Raw genomic sequence first — 23,486 nt, forward strand, 5'->3', positions numbered from 1 at the left:
CACCGTTCACCTGGGCTCAAAACAGCTTTAAATATCTTTGGGTGAATGTGGCTCTAAAACTTAAAGATCTTTACCTCATAAATTACATTCCATTACTTAAAAAGGTTAAGGAAGAATTAGAACATTGGAAAATGCTCCCCATCTCATTTCTCGGACAAATTAATGTAATTAAAATGAATGTTCTGCCCCGTTTTAGTTATTTATTTCAGTCACTGCCCTGTTACTTGGATAAAACATTCTTTAAATCTATAAACAAACTGTTAACCTCTTTCATCTGGAAAAATTCCTTACCAAGAATAGCTTTTAAAACTTTAACAAAATCTAGAGAGAAGGGGGGACTGACATTACCAGACTTACAGATGTACTATTGGTCCGCCCAGACAAAGGGCCTGATTAGCTGGGTGCAAAGACGTAACAATGCACACTGGATAGACATAGAAAAAGAACTTTGTACTCCTATTTCTACAACCTTGCTACCATTCATTAACAATATAAATGCACTACATCAAATAACAAAAACATATGTAGTTTACAACAGTCTAAACAGTCAGATATAAATAAGTTTTGTGGGAATTTTGGCAAAATCTCCAGGCTTTCCACCTTATCCTTAAACCCATATCTGCCAACATCTATTGGTAGTTCCTTGTTTGCAAAGTGGAGAGAAAATGGTATACATCAATTCCAACATTTGTTTACCGAGGATACACTCAAGTCCTTTGCAGACTTAATGTCAGAATATGAAATTTCGAAACAGGACTATTATGAATACTTACAAATTCGCCATCTAATAAACACCTTAAAAGGGGAAAAACGCCTGTCTTTGGGGCTGACAAATCTCGAGGAGATTTTGGTAAAATCCACATCATTAAAAGGAAAAACCTCTGTAATTTATAGTGCTTTAATGGACCATTACAGCTCTTCCTTGACCCCACTTAGGAACATAAGGCAGAAGGATATGGGACGTGCTTTTGATGAAGATCAGTGGGATACTATATGTCAGAATGTTTTTTCCTCACTGTCCTGTAATAAAATGGATATACCTTACTCCATTCCGCTTAAGTAAAATGTTTCCTAACTCATCCCCCAGATGTCATCGTTGTAAAACATGTAAAGGGTCAATTATGCATACACCAACAACACGGTACATCTTTGGTACGGAATTGGACAAGACACTGGACGCCACACGCAGGAAGAGGATTATCATGTCCTATATAGCAAAGAAATGCATCTTGCTCAATTGGAATCAACAAAGAAAACATTTGATGGTGGTTTACTGATGAGATAAACTGCAATTTGGGGGCACTAAATCCTAATCCAGCCTTGGACACCAAAATGTCAGCCCTGCTCCAACAGTGGTGTCAGCGGCCTGACAGGAGAAATGCTCCGTGTTTCAAAACTGAACTTGGAGCAGGAGCACATTTACTTTCTCTGACTATGTAGAAATCTGATGTTTTCACATCAAAGACTGGATTCTCTTTAACAGACAAACAGATCTGACTCATATGAACGAGTCCAGCACAGGTTGAAGGCACATCGGTTGAACCACCTTACATAGGCGACGTTTCATGTATGAAATGGCTGTATCCTTACAATGCTGGGGTTTCATAAACTATGATAATCTGGTCATGGGTCACCACTCGCCTGTGTGCAAACACAGGTTCACTCCCTCCCTCTCTCCTTGGGAGAGCACGGGCCTCATGGGTAAAGTAACAAATGTGTTTAATAATAACTGTGTATATACTAAGGAAGTAAATCAGCTGAAACTTTTTGTTTGCTTTTGTGATTTTTTTTTATTGAAGTGGCAGCCATAGCAAAATGTTACCAGCAGAAATGTTGCTCCTGGTGTTTCACACGATGATGATGATGATGATTTAAAAAAAAAAAAGAAAATCACAGGGGTCGTATTAGCAGGGCTCGTAGTTCTAAAATTTAGTAGAACAGCCTCCAAAAATAGTCGCAAAATGCAACCAGATGGTTGCAGTCTGGAGCCCTGTACATTGTGGAGCAGTGGTGGCAGTTGTGTGACCTGTTTATGTAGGTTTGTGATTTTAACAAATGATACACTTTATGTACATTGGGATCAGGCCAATTCTGCTGCTGTTACAAAATGTAAAGTAGTATGTATGGTAGAGGATATGTCCTACCGTATTCGGTTGCCACCTGGCTCCTGCCGTAGACAGTTGACCATTCCCACAATGCCACAGTGAGCCTGAGAAGCAGTCAACCACACTGGACAGTCTGATGACTCCACCATCATTGCCTACAGCATATATCCATACAGTAACCAACAAGTATGATTAATGTCACATTTGTTTACGTAAAAACAATAACACACTATTATTCTTGTTCTTATTATTATCATTATTATTATTATTGAGGGCGCGACTGATTAATCTGCCAGCCTATTATATCTGAGAATAATCAGCCGATAACTTTTATTTTCCTAATAAATTGCAGGGAATACTGTATGACTTGGTTTTATTTAGAAACAATATCCGTGTGCTATTTATTCAGTAGAGCGTGCTCCAACTCCATTTTTACGCAGAAGAGTCTCTCAGTTTGCGTCCACGGTAAATCTATAACTAGTTTGTGAGATACACAATGACTCCATAAGTTTTCTGTTTCAATTCAACCCACTTGTGATGATGTGCTTCGTTATGTCGGTCATGTTTATCTGTTTGTTGTGTTAGCAAGATAAAGTTAGGCTAATCTATCTTAATATAAGTGCAGGCCAGCGGGGGAGAGGGGAGGGGGGACAATCGTGCTTAGAGAAATGCATTGCTGGCCTGAAAGTAAATGAATAATGTAATGTTAACGCCCCTATCCTTTACTCTTCTGCAACAACCAGTCATGTCACTCTTATTGATCATAATTTCACTTTGCCACATAACGTTAACCTTATGACTGAGCACATTAAGGCTATATTCACAGCAGCGCACCGGGTGTTTGTTTTTGTTTTTTTGTTGTTTTTTTTATAGTGGATTAACTTGAGAGTTGAGAGTTCCCCCTGCAAACAATAGCAGAGGCATTGGTCATCTCTTGAGTGTATGTGACCACTACACACTAAAAAAGAAATATTGCAAAAGAGGACATGTTTTGGTAACGTTAAGCAAGAAAAGGCGTTTTTGGTCGGTTCATAATGACTTAATGGTTCAGAATTATAGAGAAAATGTGAATTAACGTTTAGAGGGCATCAGAGAGGAGCATTTCAAATAATGTCTTGCCAGTAACTTTACTTATTATGTTGCTTATACACCTACTGCACCTATTACCTAAATGCTATATTCATGTGGACATGCCTTGCAGTAAAACAATGCTCAATGTCTGAGTTTCAAAATGCAGATTTATCGGTTATCAGAATTTTTTACTCCCTAGTATCGGCATTTCGTATCCGCCACAAAAAATCCATATCAGTTGGGCCCTATCATTATTATTACTATTATTATTGTTATTATTATTGCACTTTTCATGCAAAAATTGTAGCTCAAAGAGCTTTATAGAATAAAAAGATAAATACAGGAAAAGCATACAGTACAAGTGAAACTTTATAATTTTAAGCAATATAACCAGGAGCACAGGTTTAATTAAAACAAAGCATGTAAAGAAAAACATTAGATATATAAAGGCAACAAATGTCGATTAAAAACAGCATATGAGACACCATGAAGCCAGCATGTCGTAGTTAGTGTTGGTAGCGAAAGGCTAGTTTGAGAGATAGGAGATGTATTTTTAGGTGTTGTTTGAAAGTCTCAACAGAGGCTGCCTCTCTGAAATGTTTAGGTAAGGCTGTTCCACAGTTTGGGAGCACAGCTAGAACAACGTGGCATCTCCAATTTTCCTTTTGGTGGTTTTGAGTAACTAAAAATTTCAGCAGTAGAGGATCATGAGGGATAATACGGCCTAAGGGGAATCTATGATGTAGGTCGGTCCCAAGTCATCTTTGTTTTTGTTAGCTGTCTAGGAGTAGAATTTTCAGTTCAGTTTCAACCTCTTAATTTACTTTTTATTAAAACCGGTGAGAAGTTCATTCCAATCGTCTAGTCAAGTCTAAACACAAGAAAAAGATTTTAACTCCATTTTGCCTGCCATTTTGACTTGAAAAAATTTTTTTTCAGGACACTGTTTGACATTTCAAAAGCCAGACACACACAGAATGTTATAGAACTCACCTTGAGTGTCTCCACCCACTTGTAGTCAGTGCTTTCCACAGGTAGGAAGACTGGCTTTTTATCCGGAGAGCGACAGCGACAAAGAAAGAGAGCCGAGCCATAGAAAGATTTCCTGACAGCTATGAGGTTAAGAGAGGCCTCAGAGAACACCTTCTCCCACTCAGTCTGGCAAAAAGAGGAAGATATATCAGCCAAACATCACACATTCGATGTGATGTTAGCATCTTAGCTACTGGATCAACACACTTAACTTAAAATAGGTTATCAAATAATTATTTCTTTGAGTTTCTTGCTTTGGGGATGTTTAAATTATGCAAATTGACAGAATAATGGTTCTATCAAACTGAGGAACTATTTCTATTCTAAGAGACCCCAACATTGTGCAGAGCCCCTGAGGGGACCAAAAAAAAGGTCATTACATTTCTGGTGAGCACGAGATAAAATCGCAAGAGCACGAAAACAGTATCTCGTAATATCTCTTGGAAGTAACTTGTGAGCACGCAAGAAAAAGTATTTTGAGGTGCTGCTCCAGCAATCAGAGGGAGAGATAAAGTCATAAAACGCATCAAAAATCACAAACAGAGCATTTGATGTGAGCATGCAAAAAGTATATCGTGCTCACGAGAGGGAGCAGACAAGGTGCTGCTCCAGTAATCAGAGGGAGAGATAAAGTCACAAAATGCATCAAAAATAATGAACAAAGCGTTATTTATTAATCAAAGCATTCACAATAATCACTCATCAACAGAAGGAGGCACATAGAAACTGCTGATTAGTAGCAACAGCTGATCATAACCCTGGTTACCCTGGTCATTTCATTACTGTGTTTTGCTACAATGGATAAATGGAATTAGGGCCGACAGTTTTATTTACACCAACGAAAAGTAGAAGACTAAAAAAACTGAACTAATTCACATGTTCAGTCTGTCCTATTGTCTGTCTGTTGATCTCCCTTTCAGTACTATGAACAGCGCTGCACCTACACCCTATTGATCCATAATGAGTTCACAAGAGCACAAATTACCAATTTTCTTAGCTGCGGGCGAACGATAATCATGGCACAATATTAAGACTCCAGATAGTATTAAACCATTAAGCTATAACATCAGGGCGCGCTGGAGCTCTGAGTCCGGCTTGCAATCTGTAGTGGTTGTTTCTTGCGGTTTGCATTTGTTCTATTTTTTCTGCTTGCCCCGAGTACATCTGGCAAGAAAACATGCCGATAATCAATTAGACATAGTGTCACTGTTGTTTGTGATTGTGTTTTTACACAATTATTCCTCAGAGATGGGCAGACACACTGGCACACAGACAGACACAAGCTGCAGGTAGAAGCCCTCTCTGCAGATCATCACACAAATCAATGGTCCTTTAAACTTCACTGATGCACAAGAACCAACACACTGCTCATCCGAGATCACATTAAAGGCTTTATTTCATAAATTAATTTGGTTATTGTAAGGATAAGCCCAATGTGTGAGGGGTATATATAACAGAAATGGAACTGACCTATTGTGCACAGCAGCAAAAAACAGGGGATCTAAAAGGGCATCTAATAAGGAGAGCAGCATACCTTAATTGATTATTTAAATCACTGGACAGACAAACAAGGTTAGTCTGAATCACATGGTAATTAATGTTTTTACATATCTAAATAAATAATTTTAAAAAATACCTGAAGTTATATAATTAAATAAAACACTATGAATGAAAGGTGAAATGAAACGTGCCGAAGCATCCTTGAGCAAGATGCTGAACCCCTAAACTGCTCCTGATGCGCAGTTGGCACCTTGCAAGCTGCAAGGCAGCCTCTGCCATCAGAGGGCCCTGGATGAACTGGCGTCTCATCCAGGGGTGTACCCTGGCCTTCGCCCGGTGAGAGCTGGATTTGGCCCCAGTAGCCCCGCAACCCCCCGAAAGGGGGGGATAAAAGCGGCAACACCCCGCGACCCCAATAGGGAAATAGCGGAAAGAAAATGAGATGAGATGAGATGAGACTATGAATGAAAGGGCTTAATTTACACCAGATGCTGCCTTACTAAATTAGTTGTTAGTTGATGTAAAATAGTAAGTTGCTTGTTTGCCTGGTTTGGATGTGTTTAAAAATTATTTTTAAGAGAGAGAGAGAGAGAGAGAGAGAGAGAGAGAGGGAGAGAAAGAGAGAGAGAGAGAGAGAACTCAGGTCACTCATTTGACACCTGAGGTGTGAGTTTTGTGCATGTAGCACAAACTATGCTGGCAGACTATAAAGACATATAGAACATGTGGTTTAGTTAGGTTTCTTAGCCCTTAGACTACTTTTTGTGGATGTAAATAGAACTGTTGACCCTAATTCCATCTCTCCCCTACACTGTAGAAAAAAACAGGAAAGAAATGATTAGTAAAAAGAAAGGGAGAGTGAGTGGGGTGCTATAATCAGCTGTTTCTAGGCGCCTCTCCCTGCTGATTTTGGAATGATTATGAATGCTTTGATTAATATATAAAGATCTGTTTGTGATTTTTGATGTGTTACATGACTTTATCTCTCCCTCTGACGCTGGAGCAGAACCCTGACTGTGTTCTGATTTCTCGTTTACAAATTAAGCATGAGATACTTTTTTTGTGCTCTCAAGATACCAGAAACTCAGTGTTTTTTGGTTTTTTTCACCCATGTCCCCTTAGGGGCTCCATAACATTGTGATGTCTGTAAAGATGCACAAAAAAGATTATGATTGTTTAAAGGATAAAAAAACAAACAAAAAAACATATTAAGTAAGCATTAAATAATTTAAACACTGTCTCTACTGACCTGTGTAAGCAGTCCTGGGTGCTGGCTGCTGCTCTGGGCAGTGCTGGAGAGGAAGGCAACTGTTTCCCCGAGAGTCTCTCCCTTCAACAGGGTGTGAAGGAGTATGAAGCCCCCTTGTTTGGCTCCAGAAGCCAGATTTGTGATCAGCAGTCCAGGATCTGTCCTTAGAGGGCCCCATGAGTGGTTACACAACACCAGATCTGCCCCTCCTACTATGCCTCCAGGAGCTGGGCACATCAGTGGGTCCCACTGAGCTGAAGTGACTGCAAGCTCTTCCAGGGTGGTCTGGTGGGGGGCAAGAAGATCCAGGCGGGTCGCCGTGGCAGTGTAATCCACACTTAGCATGGGCTGGATGTTGAGGAGGGCAACCACGCGAGGGAAGAGTTGGCCATCATTAGAGAGAGCCTGGCAATGGACGTAAAAGTGAAGAGGGTTAGCAACTGCATATATTCTGTGACTAGGGCATAATTTAGCCATTCTGCAGGTGGATGAAATTTTTTCTACTGGATTTTTATCCCGTTTCAGTCTACCTCCAGGACTTTGATCTTGCCAGGCATGCTGTTTTCTATGGTGGTGTCCAGGCAATGTCTTAGGGCTGGACTGTCTACAAGGCCCTGCAGCAGACTGTCCTGCAGTAGACACAACCTCTCCTTCTCCACCATTTGTTCCAGCTCAGACTGAAGGTTCCCATTGAGCTCCAGGTGGCAGAGCAGGGCCAGCAACCGCACCAGACTGGGCTCAGAGGGCTCAGCACTGGGAAGAGGGCCATCTAATTCCCCTTGTAGCCCAGGGATGGAGAGCTTGACACCGTGAGGGGCCAGTTTATGCTGAAGTCTGTAGATTAAACCTGGATGGAGAGTACAGAGGGTTAGAATACCATTTTAAATACTATTATGAGTAATTTCATTTTGTTATACTGTATGTTCCTTAAAACTATAGTTGGTAATCCTGTTCAGAAACACTTTGTTATACTGGGTGAAATGGTCCTTCCATCCTGAGAGTAGCCAATACATAATGTGTTCAGAAAAAGGAACGAAAAAAATCAGACCTCTGTGGCAGCTGCAGGCCTGTAAAAACTCTGACCAATCCCTGCCTCTCGGTCCGAGTGGAAAGAACCAATCAGATGCCTTCATGTCTCGTCCTGCCCACGCCCCCCTCTGACCCTCCCTCTTCCCTGCGTGCAATCCATGGATGTATTATTAGTGGATACCGGATTGGAAAATGGCCACCGTTGATTTCAACGGAGTTGCTTGCCTGGCGCATACCCCGAAAAAGTTTCTGACTTCCGGGTTTACGTCCGCGTTATGGGGCCCATAGAGCATGCGCAGTTGAGTCACCCCTCATGATGCTCTGGGGCCTCCCATCATGCCCTGGGGCAATGAGAACGAGCAAATTGCGTTCTGGACAAGCGCTGCGCGTTCATGAGTGCTTATGGGTGAGTTTGACCAGTAACGACAGATCTACACAATCAAATTATGTATTTATAGGGTACATCAACCGATGATGTTCTCAAAGTCATGGTTATAGACTATACGTGGTTAATTTGTGTTGTTTTATTTTTTCTAAGTAAGGATAAAACGTTGTTCTCCGCTGTTTTCCTAACCCTCCTCCCGGTCGTATGCATTTGTTTCAGCGAAGTCAATCGGTGGATCGATGGATTATCATATGTTATGCTGTGTGTATTTGTGTAGTCTGATCTGTCATAAACAACAGATTACATGTTACAGGGCGCGTTTGTGTCGCGGACTCACGGTGCCACAGAGATGGGAGCTTTTCTTTTTTTTTTCACCGAGACGAGAGAGCTGAGCCTGTGGCCAGAGCGACTGTCTGTTTAGTGTTTCATACTGTACACAATGACTCAACTAAATCACACACTTATGGCACTATATTGTACACATGTAAGCCACAGTAATTATGGCACATGTTCCACCAAATACTAACAAAGTGATACACCATGTCCAGTCTCCCTCTATTCAGGATCCTGACTCTCCCTTTCAGGTGGAGCTGGTGTGATGTGTAAACAATGTTGTGTGTGAATCCAATAAAGTGCAAATATCTCTACCGAAGTGCAAGTGCCATTATTCATGTACATTGTTAAGTTGATTGTGCATATATGTATAAAAAATTATCGTAAAATATTTCCAAGGCTCAAACAAATCTGTCCCAAGTAAAAATTGTTTAATTTGTGATTACAGTCTGCAAAACTGAGAAAAATAGTTTGTAAGAGCCAAGTGAGAGTATAACATGTGACTGCATGTTGACTGTTGTTTCTTACTTTCTTTAAATAGAGAATGCTTTGACATTACGTAAGTAAAATGTGCTTTTCTTAATTCATTTTATCTTATATTTTTCTATTTTATTCATCTTTATTATTTATTGCGTTGTAGTTTATACTTGCATCATCATCAGTATGCTCTGCTGCAGATTACATAATTCCAGGCCATCAGACTGAGACGGTTCAAACCGTAATAAAAGGTCGTTATGACAGGATGAAAAGGATACTGAACATCAGTCATCAGACCCTGGTGACACACATCACCGAAACTATCACATGCATGGTAAATAACTTTTAGACTTTTACACAGCAGTGGCACTGGCAGTAAGTGAAAATGCGGTCATTAAGCGGGTAATTTAACGCCAAAATACCTTTAGAATTGCATTTAAAAATACATGCCATTAAAATATCAAACTTGTATCACAACTCTGTCTCGAAAAAGACTCACCCTGGAGTCATTTAATTCACTTTTCCGACCACGTTTAGCCCCGTTCAGAGCTGTCATTAAGCCAACAGGCATCCTCGCTCCCGAGACACAGCACGACCGCGCTTGGGAGTTCACGCACACAGCTGTGACATCACCATGGAAAATGAGACTTTGGGGGGGGCTTTTCTGGCCTTTAGAAAACTTTTTGACGGTTTAAAAGTCCATGACTTAAAAATATGGAATACAAAGATTAGCAATTAACAGTGGTGACAGCTGGAGGTGTCCTGAGAACAGTTTTACAGGCTTCTCTTTTACTATTACGGCTTATGGGAAAAATGCTTTCTGGGCCCCATGGGATTCTTTGTTGCAATACCACGAGTGGCCACTGGAAAAAATCAGCGTGCCTGCTGAGAGGCTTCGTCATATCCAGGTTATATTATAGATCCATGGTGCAATCACGTGTCACTGTCGCCGGAAATATTCAGCACACTCCATACTGAGTTAGCAGGAGAGAACAATGGCAGAGAAAATGAAGCCAGAAGAAGCACTTCTAGCGTTATTTGTAACGGCTTGCCCCACTAAACGGGCTAAGAAAAGAAAGCCGGAGGCAAAAAAGGCTGCAACAAAAAGGCTTTGGATAAAACCAGAGGGAAAACCAGAGTCAACATCAGTTCAGCTTTTGAACGGTGGAGACAACTGAGGGAGCTGAAGGGCCTGAGAAGTGATGCAGAGGTTGCTGTCTTTCTGTTGGACAGGTAATTATTTGTTTTGCTTCGGGGGGATTTGTTATTTTCATGAAATATGTAACGTTAGCCAACTTAGCTACTTTTGTAGCTCGTATTAGCCCAATGCTAACATTAGCTTCTCTGTCGGTGTAAGCCAGTAACGTTACATGTCGTCGGTATATACTGCTCATCTAACTTATAGGATCTGTGCTTCCTGCACGGAGCATTGAGCATTTGCACTCGACGCATCTGGTGGTACATGAGGTAGTTTGGTTGATGTCCAAAATGTGCTTAAATACTCGGCTCTCCTCTGCCCTGCTGACTCCTACTGTCAGATGCGCGTTCAAGTTTGTGGGGGCGTGGCTTTGATGGGAGGGGGAGGAGGGGGTGGAGCTTAGAGGAGGTGCCACTTTCAAATCTTGCTAGCTCTCCAACATTACTAACTATAGCTTTAAGTTTTGAAAACCCATCCCCTTTTAGAGTCCAGTGTTAATACCTTATACTAGTTAAAATGGAAACGGCAATAGCTGCTTTGGTATCTTTTTCCTCACCAAAGTCAACAGTGTTAAAAAAGAACTTGACACAATGTACAGATGCTAAGAACAAATTCATTTAAAGGCTTTTAGACATTTAATCAGGTTGTTAGGATCCCCCTGATGTCTGTGGGAAATTATGATTTGCTAATGCCACAATTATTTGAAATTCTAATAAAGATCCCAATGTTTGCAAAGAAAACAAATATGTCAAAATGACTTGCGAGAAAATGTATCTAAAATTTTGGGCAACAAAATTTAGTACTTCTGTTATTGGATTTATACAGCCGGATATATAAAGAGATATATTATACAGTCCTGGGTTTGGATATTTTACTCAGTATCATCATCATACTAGGGATGAACGATATGGATTTTTTTCAGCCGATACTGATAACCTGCTACTCATGGCTGACACCAATATTTGATCATTTCACATTTTTGTATTTCAAAAAGAATTCCATAACCTGTACTTTATGCACACCTTAGGGTAAGAAAGGCTCAGATGTAGTGATCAAAGACAAGCTCTAAGATTTGTGTTAACACTTGTAATCTTTTCCCCTTCTCTCTAAAGCCTTTTGGAAAATGTATTGCAAATTGACTCTCTAGTCTACACTGTATGGCTCTACCCAGGTGCAGCAGTTTGACACCATGAGCACAATGCTGCACTTTTGGTTCTTCCTCTTCTTCTCTTTGTTTATAGGCAAATCACAAATCAACTTTCAAGGTGCATACCACTACCTCTGTATCTAAGTGAATAGATGCTGCACTTGTTAAGTCAATGAAAGCAATCTGGCTTCATTTTATTGGCTCTATTTACCTACCATGGCCACAGTAAAAGTATTTTAACATTTTATCATCAAGATGGCGCAGCGGATGGCTGCCTTGGTACTTCACTCTCTCTTACTTTTGTGTTTTTGGTCATTTGTTCGGTTTTCTGCAACCCCTCTCCTTCTCCTCTGGTCGCCTTCACCAGAGAACTTCGGACAGTCCTCTGTTGTAACTTTTTCACAGGTTCTCATTGAACAGGAACGTTTTTTAAAAAAAACACACGGATGTCAATGTCATGATGTGTACCGTCACGCCTATTTTGGTTCCGCAGCGTGGAAATGACACACTGGTGCGGCTTTATGCTGGCACTGCTTGGTACAGTGTGAACAAACAAAGGCAGAGAAAAGGCGAGCCTCTGTGTGAAAAGGGCTAATCAGGTCTGCAGGAAAAATAATTAGTCGACCTGCCCTCCATACAGGACTTTTACACTACCGTTCCAGGGTCAGGAAACTGGCAGTCCCTCACACCCCAGACACAAACTGTTCAAGCCTTGTCAGGCTATCACTCTGATGAAAACTTAACAGTCAGAGTGTCAGAAATACCACTGTGCAATAACCCCTGACCCCTGCCTCTTTGCACACATGCAAATACTGTTGAAAACTCTGCACAGTTTTTTTTTGGTAAATACTGCTGAAAATTCTGCACTCCTTACAATTTCATCTTGTACATATTAGTCTTAATTTTTCATTTAATTGATGTTTAAAACACTATTCCCTGTATATTGAGAGCAAACTTAACCGGAGTCAAATTCCTTGTTTGTGTACACATACTTGATTCATGATTCTGATTCTGTACTTTACACACAGATATGTTTATGTACTAAATACTATTACATTACTTACATTTAAAATACATTTTAAGCTGTCAATAGATGTGCTTTGCATTAAATATTTATTTTTTAGTTTAAAATATGATCCATAATTAATGATGTCCCCTGAAGTAATTAAGTGACACAGCCACAAAGATGATAGAGGGTTTATTTGTTGTACCTTTGCAAAGCCTCAGCTGCTCTGAGAGTTTCCCATTGGCTGACAGGCAGTCTGTCTTCACATATGGAACAAACACAAACTCCTCCAGAGTGGGGGGACTCTGCTGCTGCTGCCGACGGGGTGCCACAGTGGCATGCAGACCGCAGATCTGGACTCCCCCAGCAACAATGGAGTCAAAGCAACGGTTTATGCGGACATTCATGGCTACAGGAATGGGAGGAAAGAGAAAGGTTCAATGTGAAGTACACATATACAGACATATAGAAAGTAAGCATGTTTCTATTCAGATTGAACAACTGTAATGAGATGATAAGCTAGAAAGCATGATTGTGACTATTCATGTGTGAATATGGATTATAGAAAATCAATTTTGATTAAATTGATTACACACACCTTGCTTTCCGTCTGTGTAGCTGCAGACCATCCCCAGATGAACAGCTGGATCAACACAGACTGAGCGGATCCTGGTTGGCAATCGCAGACTACGACCGGACAGCCCAACTACCGACATCTGCAGCATGGTGTCCAGAAAGGTCACCCAGTTTCCTGTCCACTGTAGTTTCCCGCTGTCACCTAAAAACAGCCAATCAACATGACAGTGGCCAGTTGGCAAAATATAAGTATTACATATCAAATGAAAGCTTTCTGTGCCAAAAGGATACCACTGAAATGATGACCAAGACATTGTAATAAAAAGAAAAGTGAAAGGCGTTATGGTAAAAACGGTGTTTTGATCAGTTCGAAAAGGATGGAAGTGAGCTTACACCCCTTGTGCTACTGAACAAAGCATCATAGTTAAAGTATGCAAACAATACTTAAGTAAAAATGGTTGAGAGGAAAGCATGGTTAAACATGAAAAATAAAAAATTAAATAGATAGATATAATACACAATCTTGATTTCGAGCATACTGACATCCTGAGCATGCTAGCAAAATGATCACATAATTTTAAGTAGTCTATCAAGCCTTATCACATAGTAATTAATATTCTATGTCAATTTTAGGTAAATAAAAAATAGATACCCAGCTATGCATACATGTTATGTATCATACATACTTATTATCTAAAAGAAGAGCATAAACGCCTTTTAGTATTTTAAGATACATTTATTATTTACAAGGGTATCTGACTAAGGCCCGCAAGAAAAAGAACAGCCAAAAAACGAGGGAGGGATAGCTAAAGAAAAGATAACAAAGATTAAACAGAGGAGTTTTTTTGACAGAGAAATAAAACACAATATAAATTTACATAAAAAATAGAATTATTAGAACCTTAATAGGGGTTTACAAGTCAAAGACATATAGAAGATTTCAAAATTATATTAACACCGAATGGAGAGAAGAGGAAATATAATAAAGCAGAAATGGGAAAAAGAACTTAATGTGAATATTTCTGCCTAGAACATCTTCACATTTTTGGTCTTTTCATAACTTTATTGATAGGACAGCTTGAGAGATGACAGGAAATGGAATGAGAGAGAGGGGGGATGACATGCAGCAAAGGGCCAGGGGTCAGACGCAGACCCTGGGCCACTGTACTGAGGACAGAGCCTCTGTACATAGGCCACACAGCACAACCATGTTACAGTAAATGTGGGGCAATAAATGTAGACCATTCACATGTATTTTAGCTTTGTCCTGAAATTGTTTTGGGTATATACAGTTTTGGATAAGGAAATGCATATATGTCTACTGTCAAGATTCTGGGTTATGATATACCTAAATCATGTGTAGTACTGTACTGTACTGGTTATTTTATGAGAGATAATGTGCTTATAGTTGATAGATATTTGTTGAAAAACTTGTTGGCAGCCTGCAAAAAGGCCATTACACAGAGATGGTAATTGTGTGTGCATGTACTTTCTCAGTAATGGAAGATCAATAAAAATTCAATATTAAAAAAAAGAAAGAAGATAACGAGAATACAGTATATGAGCGAGAGAGAGAGCCTAAGAAAAGGAGAGAAATTAGCCAGGAAGGAAGGACGTGAGAACTCAATATAAAGAGACAGAGCAGCCAGGAAACAAGAATGGGCAACCCAAAAAAGAACAAAATCAGAAAAAAAAAAAAGAACAGAAAAAGATGAGAGTAAGACAGAGGAACAAATAATCCTTGTGCTAGAACCAGTGCTAATGGGGGATGTCTCTGAGAATGTGGAAGAACTTAGTGACAATGAGTTGCAAAGAGGAAGAGAAAGAAAAAGAGAACCAGAGAACTGGAGAAAAAACAAATCAGTAATGCATAAGTAATGCATAGACGTTAAATGTCCATGTGCCTACAAAAAGCGTAAAGGAGAAGAACTGCGCCTCTTGTCAGAACAAAGCAATAAGAATTTCCCTGGTCAGACAGTTAGAAAATATCTGACCATTTTTGGTCAATGGGAGATTTAGCCAGGACTAAAAAGACTTTATCATTAACAATGTATTCAGAACAGAAAAGAAGAGGTATAATACTAGGGAATCTCAAGAAAACAGAACACATTTTATCAGCTCAGTAAAGACAGAAGAGTTTGCAAAAACTTTATGGCAATCAGGCCACTCGTGTGTCAAATCATTCCACTACATTTCACTACTGCAGAAAAGATACAAGAAAGCTTAATCTTTTTAAGTTTAAACACAAAATTCACAACCTCCTGCTGAATGTCAGCAAGACCAAGGAGATTGTTGTTGACTACTGGAGAGGCCACACCAAACACCCACCACCGACCATCAATGGTGCTGCTGTGGAGAGAGTGAGCAGCACCAAATTCCTGGGGGAGCACATCAGTGAGGACCTCTCCTGGACCACCAACACTGCATCACTTGCGAAGAAAGCACAGCGGCGCCTCTACTTCCTCCGCAAACTCAAGCGAGCAAGAGCTCCTCCACCCATCATGTGCACATTCTACCGGGGACCATTGAGAGCATCCTGCCTAGCTGTATCACTGTGTGGGGCTGGAGCTGCACTGACTACAACAGGAAAGCCCTGCAGCGCATAGTGAACACAGCTGGAAAGATCATTGGTGCCCCACTCCCCTCCCTGCAAGACACATACACCACCCGCCTCACCCGCAAAGCGACTATGATTGTGAGCGACGTCAGCCACCCCGCACACAGTCTGCCCTCTGGGAGAAGATATCGGAGCCTCCGTGCCCGCTCCACTAGACTCACAAACAGCTTCATCCACCAGGCTGTCAGGAAGCTGAACACTCTCCCCTCTCTGCTCCCCCCCAAAAAAACTCTGGACTCTGAACCCTGACCTTCAGACTGACTGTCTTTTTTGCACTACATATCATACAGAAACGTTTTGCTGCTATTACCTTACACATACATAGTAGTTTCTTATATTTTATTGTTTATTTAATGTTAGTAAATGTCTTTATCTGTCGTGCACTTTATTGTTTACTTTAGTGTTAGGAAATGTCTGTCTTCATCTGTTGTGCTTGTGCACTTTATTTCTCTCACCGTGGGATAGTGAGAAACGTCTTTTCGATTCCTCTGTATGTCTGGTACATGTGGAGAAATTGACAATAAAAACTTGAAACTTGACTTGATTTGGCAAAAATGATAAAACATTGTCATAATAAGATCATAATAAAAATATCAAAGCACACTAAAGCGGTACTTCAAAAAAATGCCCAACTTCTGCAGCAAGTAATTTTTTAACCATCATCATATTTTTAAATGTTTACAGCAAATATTGGCATAAGCAATCAATTAGATTTTTTTTTTTAATCGCTTGACAGCCCTAATTTGTTCTTATGTGCAGACCTGACTCATACCTGACCTGTGTGTCATGTAAACGTTTGCCATTGCTGCACACTCACAAGTGACACCCCTAGTGCTTCCAATTCAATCCCCCCTCATTTAAAACAGTATGCTACATCTGATGGGAAAAAAAATAAGTAGAGCTATACAGAAGAGAATGAGGTATAAACAAACACGATTTATTTAACAGTTAACCAGTAACCAGAGGTCGAATGTAACCACGGACGTAATTTGGGGGGGGGACACAGGGGACATGTCCCCTGCACTTTTTCAAAAGGCCGTTGTGGTTCCCTGCAGTTTTTACCGTCCAAAAACAATGTTACGCTATAGTAAACAGAGACTCGACAAGCACTAGGACCAAGCGGAAAACGGCCGCTCAAACTGAAGCCTGTTTTCCCTGAGTTTAGACCGCCCACAAGCTCCTCGATTGGCTCAGCCGTTTCTTGTGTGATTGGCCGGCCCCGCTGTCACTCCATCTTGCTTGCACACCGGTCTGCTAGTTGCCCAGGAGTCCTTATTAATCTGCCACGGTAAATTGGGCGTTTGTTCAGCCTGGGTCACGTCAGCTAGAAGGATTGTAATATCAGAGGTTTCATTTACATTAACGTTTGAATCGGTGTCCATGTGCGTGCGTGCGTTTGTGCGTGCGTGCGTATGTGTGTTTGGTAATTAGGCGCAGCCAGGATGTCTAAAAAAAAGAAAAGTGGACATAAGAGATTTCTTTAGAAGTCAAAGTGTAAGTTACTCAAAGAAATGCCTTACACCCATCCTGCAACTGGCTCCCAATAAAGCAGCATATCCACTTCAAGATCCTCCTCATCAATTACAAAGCTCTCAATAATCTTGTAAAGTGTCTTTGAGTTGTATTGAAAGTGCTGATAAATCAAATGTATTGTTATTATTGTTGTTATTATTATTATTATTATTATTATTATTATTATTATTATTATAACTGTAGAGCCCCAACAATGCAAAGATTTAAAAAAAGCTTCTATTTAATGCCGAAGAGATACACTTATTTTCATGTATTATTTTTATGTTGAAAGGCAGCAACTGTTTAAAAAACACCAACGATGAATGATTTAGGGAAAAATACAATAAAACCTCAGATTACAAATGTGATTTTATATCCAAACTCATGATAATTGTGAAACTAAGCTTTTTCCTCTATAACCGTATCATCAAAATTGATGATTGTTGCACCCCAAATTGTCCCACTGTTCATGTCATGTATCAATATATTTTTGTCAGGTGACGGATAGTAGAGATGCAGAAGGAGATACAGGAGGAGAGGCTGGAGGAGATGTAGGAGGAGAGGCTGGAGGAGATGGAGGAGAAGAGGCTGGAGGAGGGAGAGGAGGAGAGGCTGGAGGAGATGGAGGAGAAGAGGCTGGAGGAGGTAGAGGAGGAGAGGCTGGAGGAGATGGAGGAGAAGAGGCTGGAGGAGGTAGAGCAGGAGAGGCTGGAGGAGATGGAGGAGGAGAAGCTGGAGGAGGTAGAGGAGGAGAGGCTGGAGGAGATGTAGGAGGAGAGGCTGGAGGAGATGGAGGAGAAGAGGCTGGAGGAGGTAGAGCAGGAGAGGCTGGAGGAGATACAGGAGGAGAGGCTGGAGGAGATGTAGGAGGAGAGGCTGGAGGAGATGGAGGAGAAGAGGCTGGAGGAGATGGAGGAGGGAGGGGAGGAGAGGCTGGAGGAGATGGAGGAAAAGAGGCTGGAGGAGGTAGAGGAGGAGAGGCTGGAGGAGATGGAGGAGAAGAAGCTGGAGGAGGTAGAGCAGGAGAGGCTGGAGGAGATGGAGGAGGAGAGGCTGGAGGAGGTAGAGGAGGAGAGGCTGGAGGAGATGTAGGAGGAGAGGCTGGAGGAGATGGAGGAGAAGAGGCTGGAGGAGGGAGAGCAGGAGAGGCTGGAGGAGATGGAGGAGGAGAAGCTGGAGGAGGTAGAGGAGGAGAGGCTGGAGGAGATGGAGGAGGGAGAGGAGGAGAGGCTGGAGGAGATGGAGGAGAAGAGGCTGGAGGAGGTAGAGGAGGAGAGGCTGGAGGAGATGGAGGAGAAGAGGCTGGAGGAGGTAGAGCAGGAGAGGCTGGAGGAGATGGAGGAGGAGAGGCTGGAGGAGGTAGAGGAGGAGAGGCTGGAGGAGATGTAGGAGGAGAGGCTGGAGGAGATGGAGGAGAAGAGGCTGGAGGAGGGAGAGCAGGAGAGGCTGGAGGAGATGGAGGAGAAGAGGCTGGAGGAGGTGGAGGAGGAGAGGCTGGAGGAGATGGAGGAGAAGAGGCTGGAGGAGGTGGAGGAGGAGAGGCTGGAGGAGGTAGAGGAGGAGAAGCTGGAGGAGATGGAGGAGAAGAGACTGGAGGAGGTAGAGGAGGAGAAGCTGGAGGAGATGGAGGAGAAGAGGCTGGAGGAGGGAGAGCAGGAGAGGCTGGAGGAGGTAGAGGAGGAGAAGCTGGAGGAGGTAGAGGAGGAGAGGCTGGAGGAGAGGCTGGAGGAGGTAGAGCAGGAGAGGCTGGAGGAGATGTAGGAGGAGGTAGAGGAGGAGAAGCTGGAGGAGGTAGAGGAGGAGAGGCTGGAGGCTCACAGGTGAGGTTGAAAGAATAAACATGTGTTAGTCATGAGATTAAGCATTGTGACAAATGTGAGGGTGATGATGATCTGTATCAGAGCTTTCAAAGTTCAAACACCATGCATCTTACATTTTGTCAGATGAAAGAAGCAAACTGGCCAGGTACAGTTTTATGTTGAGGCCGGTGTACTAAAAAGTCTGTGTAAATGTGTAAATGTATTATTTTATTGGTAAGAAATAGTAGCGACTAAGCAGAGAGTTCATGAGCAATATTTGTTGTCATTATTGTAATTAATTAAATTATAAGTTGCTCATAGATATTCCACCTTTTGTAATGTTTATCTTAGCTGGGTCAGCAGCAGCCAGGGGTCAGTAGATGCTCAGGTAGTAAAGGAGCACAAGATGGAAGAGCAGAAATGAGGTCTGTTTACCATATATTCCAAAAATAAGTGTAAAATTGGTGGTACTGAGTTGGAGTGAAGTTGACTAACAAGGTGAAACACAGAATTGGGTGAAAATGTTTTGCTACATGCTTTACAACCATTCAAACCAAAAAAGTGAACAGTAAACTTAAAAGTAGCAATAGAAAACTAGAAGAACTTGTGTCCCCCCCACCTCTGAAATCAAAATTTCGTCCTTGCCTACACACGTAAATCAGTACCTGCTGTTTGACTCTCATCACCCACTGGAGCACAAGCTGGGGGTCATCAGAACCCTAAACAATCGGGCTGAGACCTTGCCCACAAAGAAAGAGGGGAAGGAGAAGGAACAGAAGCACATCACGGGGGGCACTAAAAACCTGTGGCCACCCAAACTGGACCTTTGTCAAAACTGTCGCGGGAACATCTGAGAAACTCAGGAGGATCTTAAACATCATATCCCAGTTCACTTTTAAACAGAAACGTGTCCATCCTAAGGACAACACACACAGGCATAAACATAATAAACATAGAGTAATGTAGTTCCCACCCCAGACAGCTTAATAACAATTCACGCGTGTCCTTAACAACTCTGTAAGGACACGCCAATACAGACTATAAAAGCCTGCAACTCCCCTCCAGTTAGTTAGAACCGAAGAAGCCTCTTGGATGAGAGGTGAAACTTCTTCAAGAAACTGAAACAAGTCCACTTGCCTACGATACAGCACTTACAATTCCTTCATCAGTTTAGCCAACTTGGTGTTATACTGCGACGATTAAGTGTTCCCTTAATTTTTTTGAGCAGTGTATATTGGTAAAATGACATTTTTTAAAAACTGTTTAATGAATATTCAACATAAAACTGTAGAAATATTGTCATCATTGTGATGCAATCTGATATCAATAAAAACATAAACAGCAGCTGATTCAAGTTTGATCAAAATTTGTTTTGCCCTCCTGTAAAATCTGATATATTGCACTTGCCTCTTTCGCTCCAAATCCTCAGTATGTAACAGTAGAAAAGAAAAAAACTTAAAGAAAGCTGTCAAAAGGCTAACACGAACAAACATTACTGTTACCTGCATTGTTGGACTCTAAGATGCCTTGGAAAGTCTTCCCATAGTCATAGCTTCGCAGTCGCAGCTCTTTGTAGATGTCATTTGCTGTAAGCTTCATCTTGGGGTCACCGTTGTCGTGGCCAGCTTGATGACTTATCTGACGATGAAACAAATCAAGAGCTGCATCCTCCAGAATGCTCACCTTACCTGAAAATCACATGCAGAACAAGAGGCAGAGATTTGTGGGAGGACTGAAGGATTTTCACATGTTCACTGATGAAAAGTGGAGCTACAAAGGAGCAATTTTAGTTTTCTCTGTTGTTGATTAATGTCAATGCTATAGGACATAACACAACTAGCAGGTTATACTTTCCTAATGTAAAGTGACTCAATTTTAAAACATCGCTAAATGTAATCACCTATTTTAATGCAGGCCTTAAATGAATGAATTAAAATGAAGACAAGATCATAACAGGTGGTCAGGACATCCACAGTTGAAAATCAGATACTGACAATAACACCACCTCACTTGCACAGATGACCAGAAACCTAAATTATGTTGGAATCATTCAGGGTTATGCAGGTTTCTTATGTTCCATATTATATCCCTCATGAGTAAGCCCAGGACAAATCACAATAGAGACTCTAGTCCTTGTTAGGGTACCAATAAACAAATCGTAAGATGCTGACGACAGGACATCGACCAGAAGTAGTGTTAGTGAAGTTGATCTAAGTTCAATTTAAAATAAACTATTAAATTAAAATAATTGTAATGAATAATTATGACATAAAGACCAATTCCCTCAGGGTTGTCAGTGGATGTCTGGCCTGTCTTGCACCAAAATGGCCAGAAATGGCCAGGTGTGTTTGCACTGTCAAACAGAATATGTACAAAACCTACATACCACTGACTGCCAGGTTTCCATTCTCTGAAACCTCAAACTTGTTGGTGGCAGGCATGAGACGCACCTCTAACTGGACAGAGCCTGAGAGGAACAGAAAGTTGAAAAGAGAAGACAGACAAATAGGCAAAATCAGATGAACGTTGAACTAGAAGTTAAGCTCCTCAGTCCATGACAGTCAAAGATGTTTAGCCACCCCACCCCGGTGCTCAAACCCCTGTTGCTCTTCACTCACCGGTCTTAGGCAGGATGGTGGCCCTATGGATGGTGACATCTTCAAAGGATACAGGGGTGTTTTCCATGACAACCCCCAGATTTCTCACCAAGGTACGCCAGGCCAGCACCAGGTAACCCGTCGCCGGATAGAGGACACGCCCATCGATGCAGTGTCCAATCAGGTAAAAGTCTGTAGACTCTGGGCTTATGTCTGTTGTTGGTCAAGAAGATTAAGACACAGAACACACCAAGAGGTCATATGCAATGGCAAAACACTGTTTAACTATGTGTGTTTAACAGGCTATGACACACAAGGGTGGAACTGCTTTTCAACCCAGATTAACATCCTTACCGATGTTATAGATAGTGGCAGAATTAGATCCTCCTGAGCCAGAGGGAAAATCCTCTGCCTTGGGGACATCCCAAGTTTGGGCATGGTCCCACTGCACCAAGGGGGAGATCAGAGGGGTACCAACTGGTACCGGGTACTTCACTGCTGGGTAGAGCTTGTTAGCATCCACGTTGATGCTAAAGAAGTGCATTAAAAATAATAAGCTAATTATCAATTATTAGCAACCTGAATCTACCTAGAGTACTCAAAGTTGAGAGGTAAACAGCAGGCTTCACTGCAAAGACCATCCAGAAAAGGTCCTACTGCAACTAGACCAATACACAGTAAATGCAGATAGAGTGGGATTTACTGACCCATTCATGTAGATTTTGCCAATGTTTGAGAGGAAGAACTCAAGGTTGTTGGTGTGGCCTCTCTTCATCAGGGGGAGGATGGAACATGTGGGCTTCAAGCCACGCTTCAGGATAGCCTGTGCAGAAAAAATGTATGACAGTGGCTCCCAAACTTTTTTTAAACCATGGTAGCTCTAGTCAGCAGGCCAGAAGATGTCTGTCAGACGCGGCATCAACATAAGCCCATATTCTATGAGAGGAGAGATGGTGATTTGACAGGCCTTTTGGGGGTGCAAAAGAAAGTGCATCGTCTTCTCACAAAAAGAAGGTCTTCAAATTGTAATACTGCTACTACTGCTACTACTACTACTACTACTAAAATAATAATAATAATAATAATAATAATAATAATGATAATTCAAACTTGAATTGTCCATAGACTCCTCAGATAATGGACATATTTGTTTATTTTTCACCTCTTGCCAAGCAATAGAACAACTGTAGATTGATTATTTAAGATAATTATTTGATTCATCCAGATAATCAGTCATCTAAGTTATTTGGTAACACGATACAGTTATTTAGGGATTCATTTTAAGAGTAAAATTCAAGAACATGTGTGCTCTGACCTCCCCAGGACATAGAATGGGGGTGGGCAATGGTTATCGCTTCCAGGGAACATAACCTCCTACCCAACTATGGGCATAAAAGATTGTCACTGTAGACTTATGTCTTATTTCATTGTTTGCTGGTGCCAGGAACCAATTCTGTCCTTGCTAACATTTTCAACATCTTGCCTTCAACATCGTGCCACCTTTTAAACTCCAGGTTTCCAATCATTTATTGTTCTGCGTTGTGTTCGTGCTAGTTAGTGTTCTAGTGTGTTATTATGTTTTGTCCCTTTTGATTAGTTTAATAGGCTTAACAAATGTGTAATATGTACACAGATCGGTGTGTTGGTTTTCTGTGAACTGATATTAAGTCACTGCACATCTGTGTGATCCTTTGTTACACTGTTCTCTGAATTTGAAGTTCATTTTCCCCAATTTGTGCATTGATAGGCCTATTCTTGACTGCATAAAGAACGGTTTATTGATATTATTAGGTGGACCACGCAATTATCTCAGGAACGAATAATTCATGTGTGCTAGTGTGTTTCGGACATGT

General features: G+C 41.4%; 1 protein-coding gene across 2 annotated transcripts in view; it reads right to left on the reverse strand.

The window, feature by feature from the left end:
• Positions 1–23,486, reverse strand: part of fasn (fatty acid synthase) — a 127,146-nt gene that overhangs the window by 57,589 nt on the left and 46,071 nt on the right. For both annotated transcript variants that reach the window (XM_084341495.1, XM_084341494.1), the window contains exons 15-25: positions 22,341–22,456; positions 21,988–22,163; positions 21,655–21,846; positions 21,423–21,503; positions 20,539–20,724; positions 13,131–13,310; positions 12,738–12,941; positions 7,488–7,804; positions 6,958–7,362; positions 4,170–4,334; positions 2,145–2,260 (exon numbers count right to left, since the gene is read on the reverse strand). In XM_084341495.1, the coding sequence (XP_084197621.1) occupies positions 2,145–2,260; positions 4,170–4,334; positions 6,958–7,362; positions 7,488–7,804; positions 12,738–12,941; positions 13,131–13,310; positions 20,539–20,724; positions 21,423–21,503; positions 21,655–21,846; positions 21,988–22,163; positions 22,341–22,456 (2,138 nt within the window). The remainder of the gene's footprint in view (positions 1–2,144; positions 2,261–4,169; positions 4,335–6,957; positions 7,363–7,487; positions 7,805–12,737; positions 12,942–13,130; positions 13,311–20,538; positions 20,725–21,422; positions 21,504–21,654; positions 21,847–21,987; positions 22,164–22,340; positions 22,457–23,486) is intronic.

This window comes from Pagrus pagrus (assembly GCF_965226575.1).
Source record: "Pagrus pagrus genome assembly, chromosome: 21".
Classification (NCBI taxonomy): Eukaryota; Metazoa; Chordata; class Actinopteri; order Spariformes; family Sparidae; genus Pagrus; species Pagrus pagrus.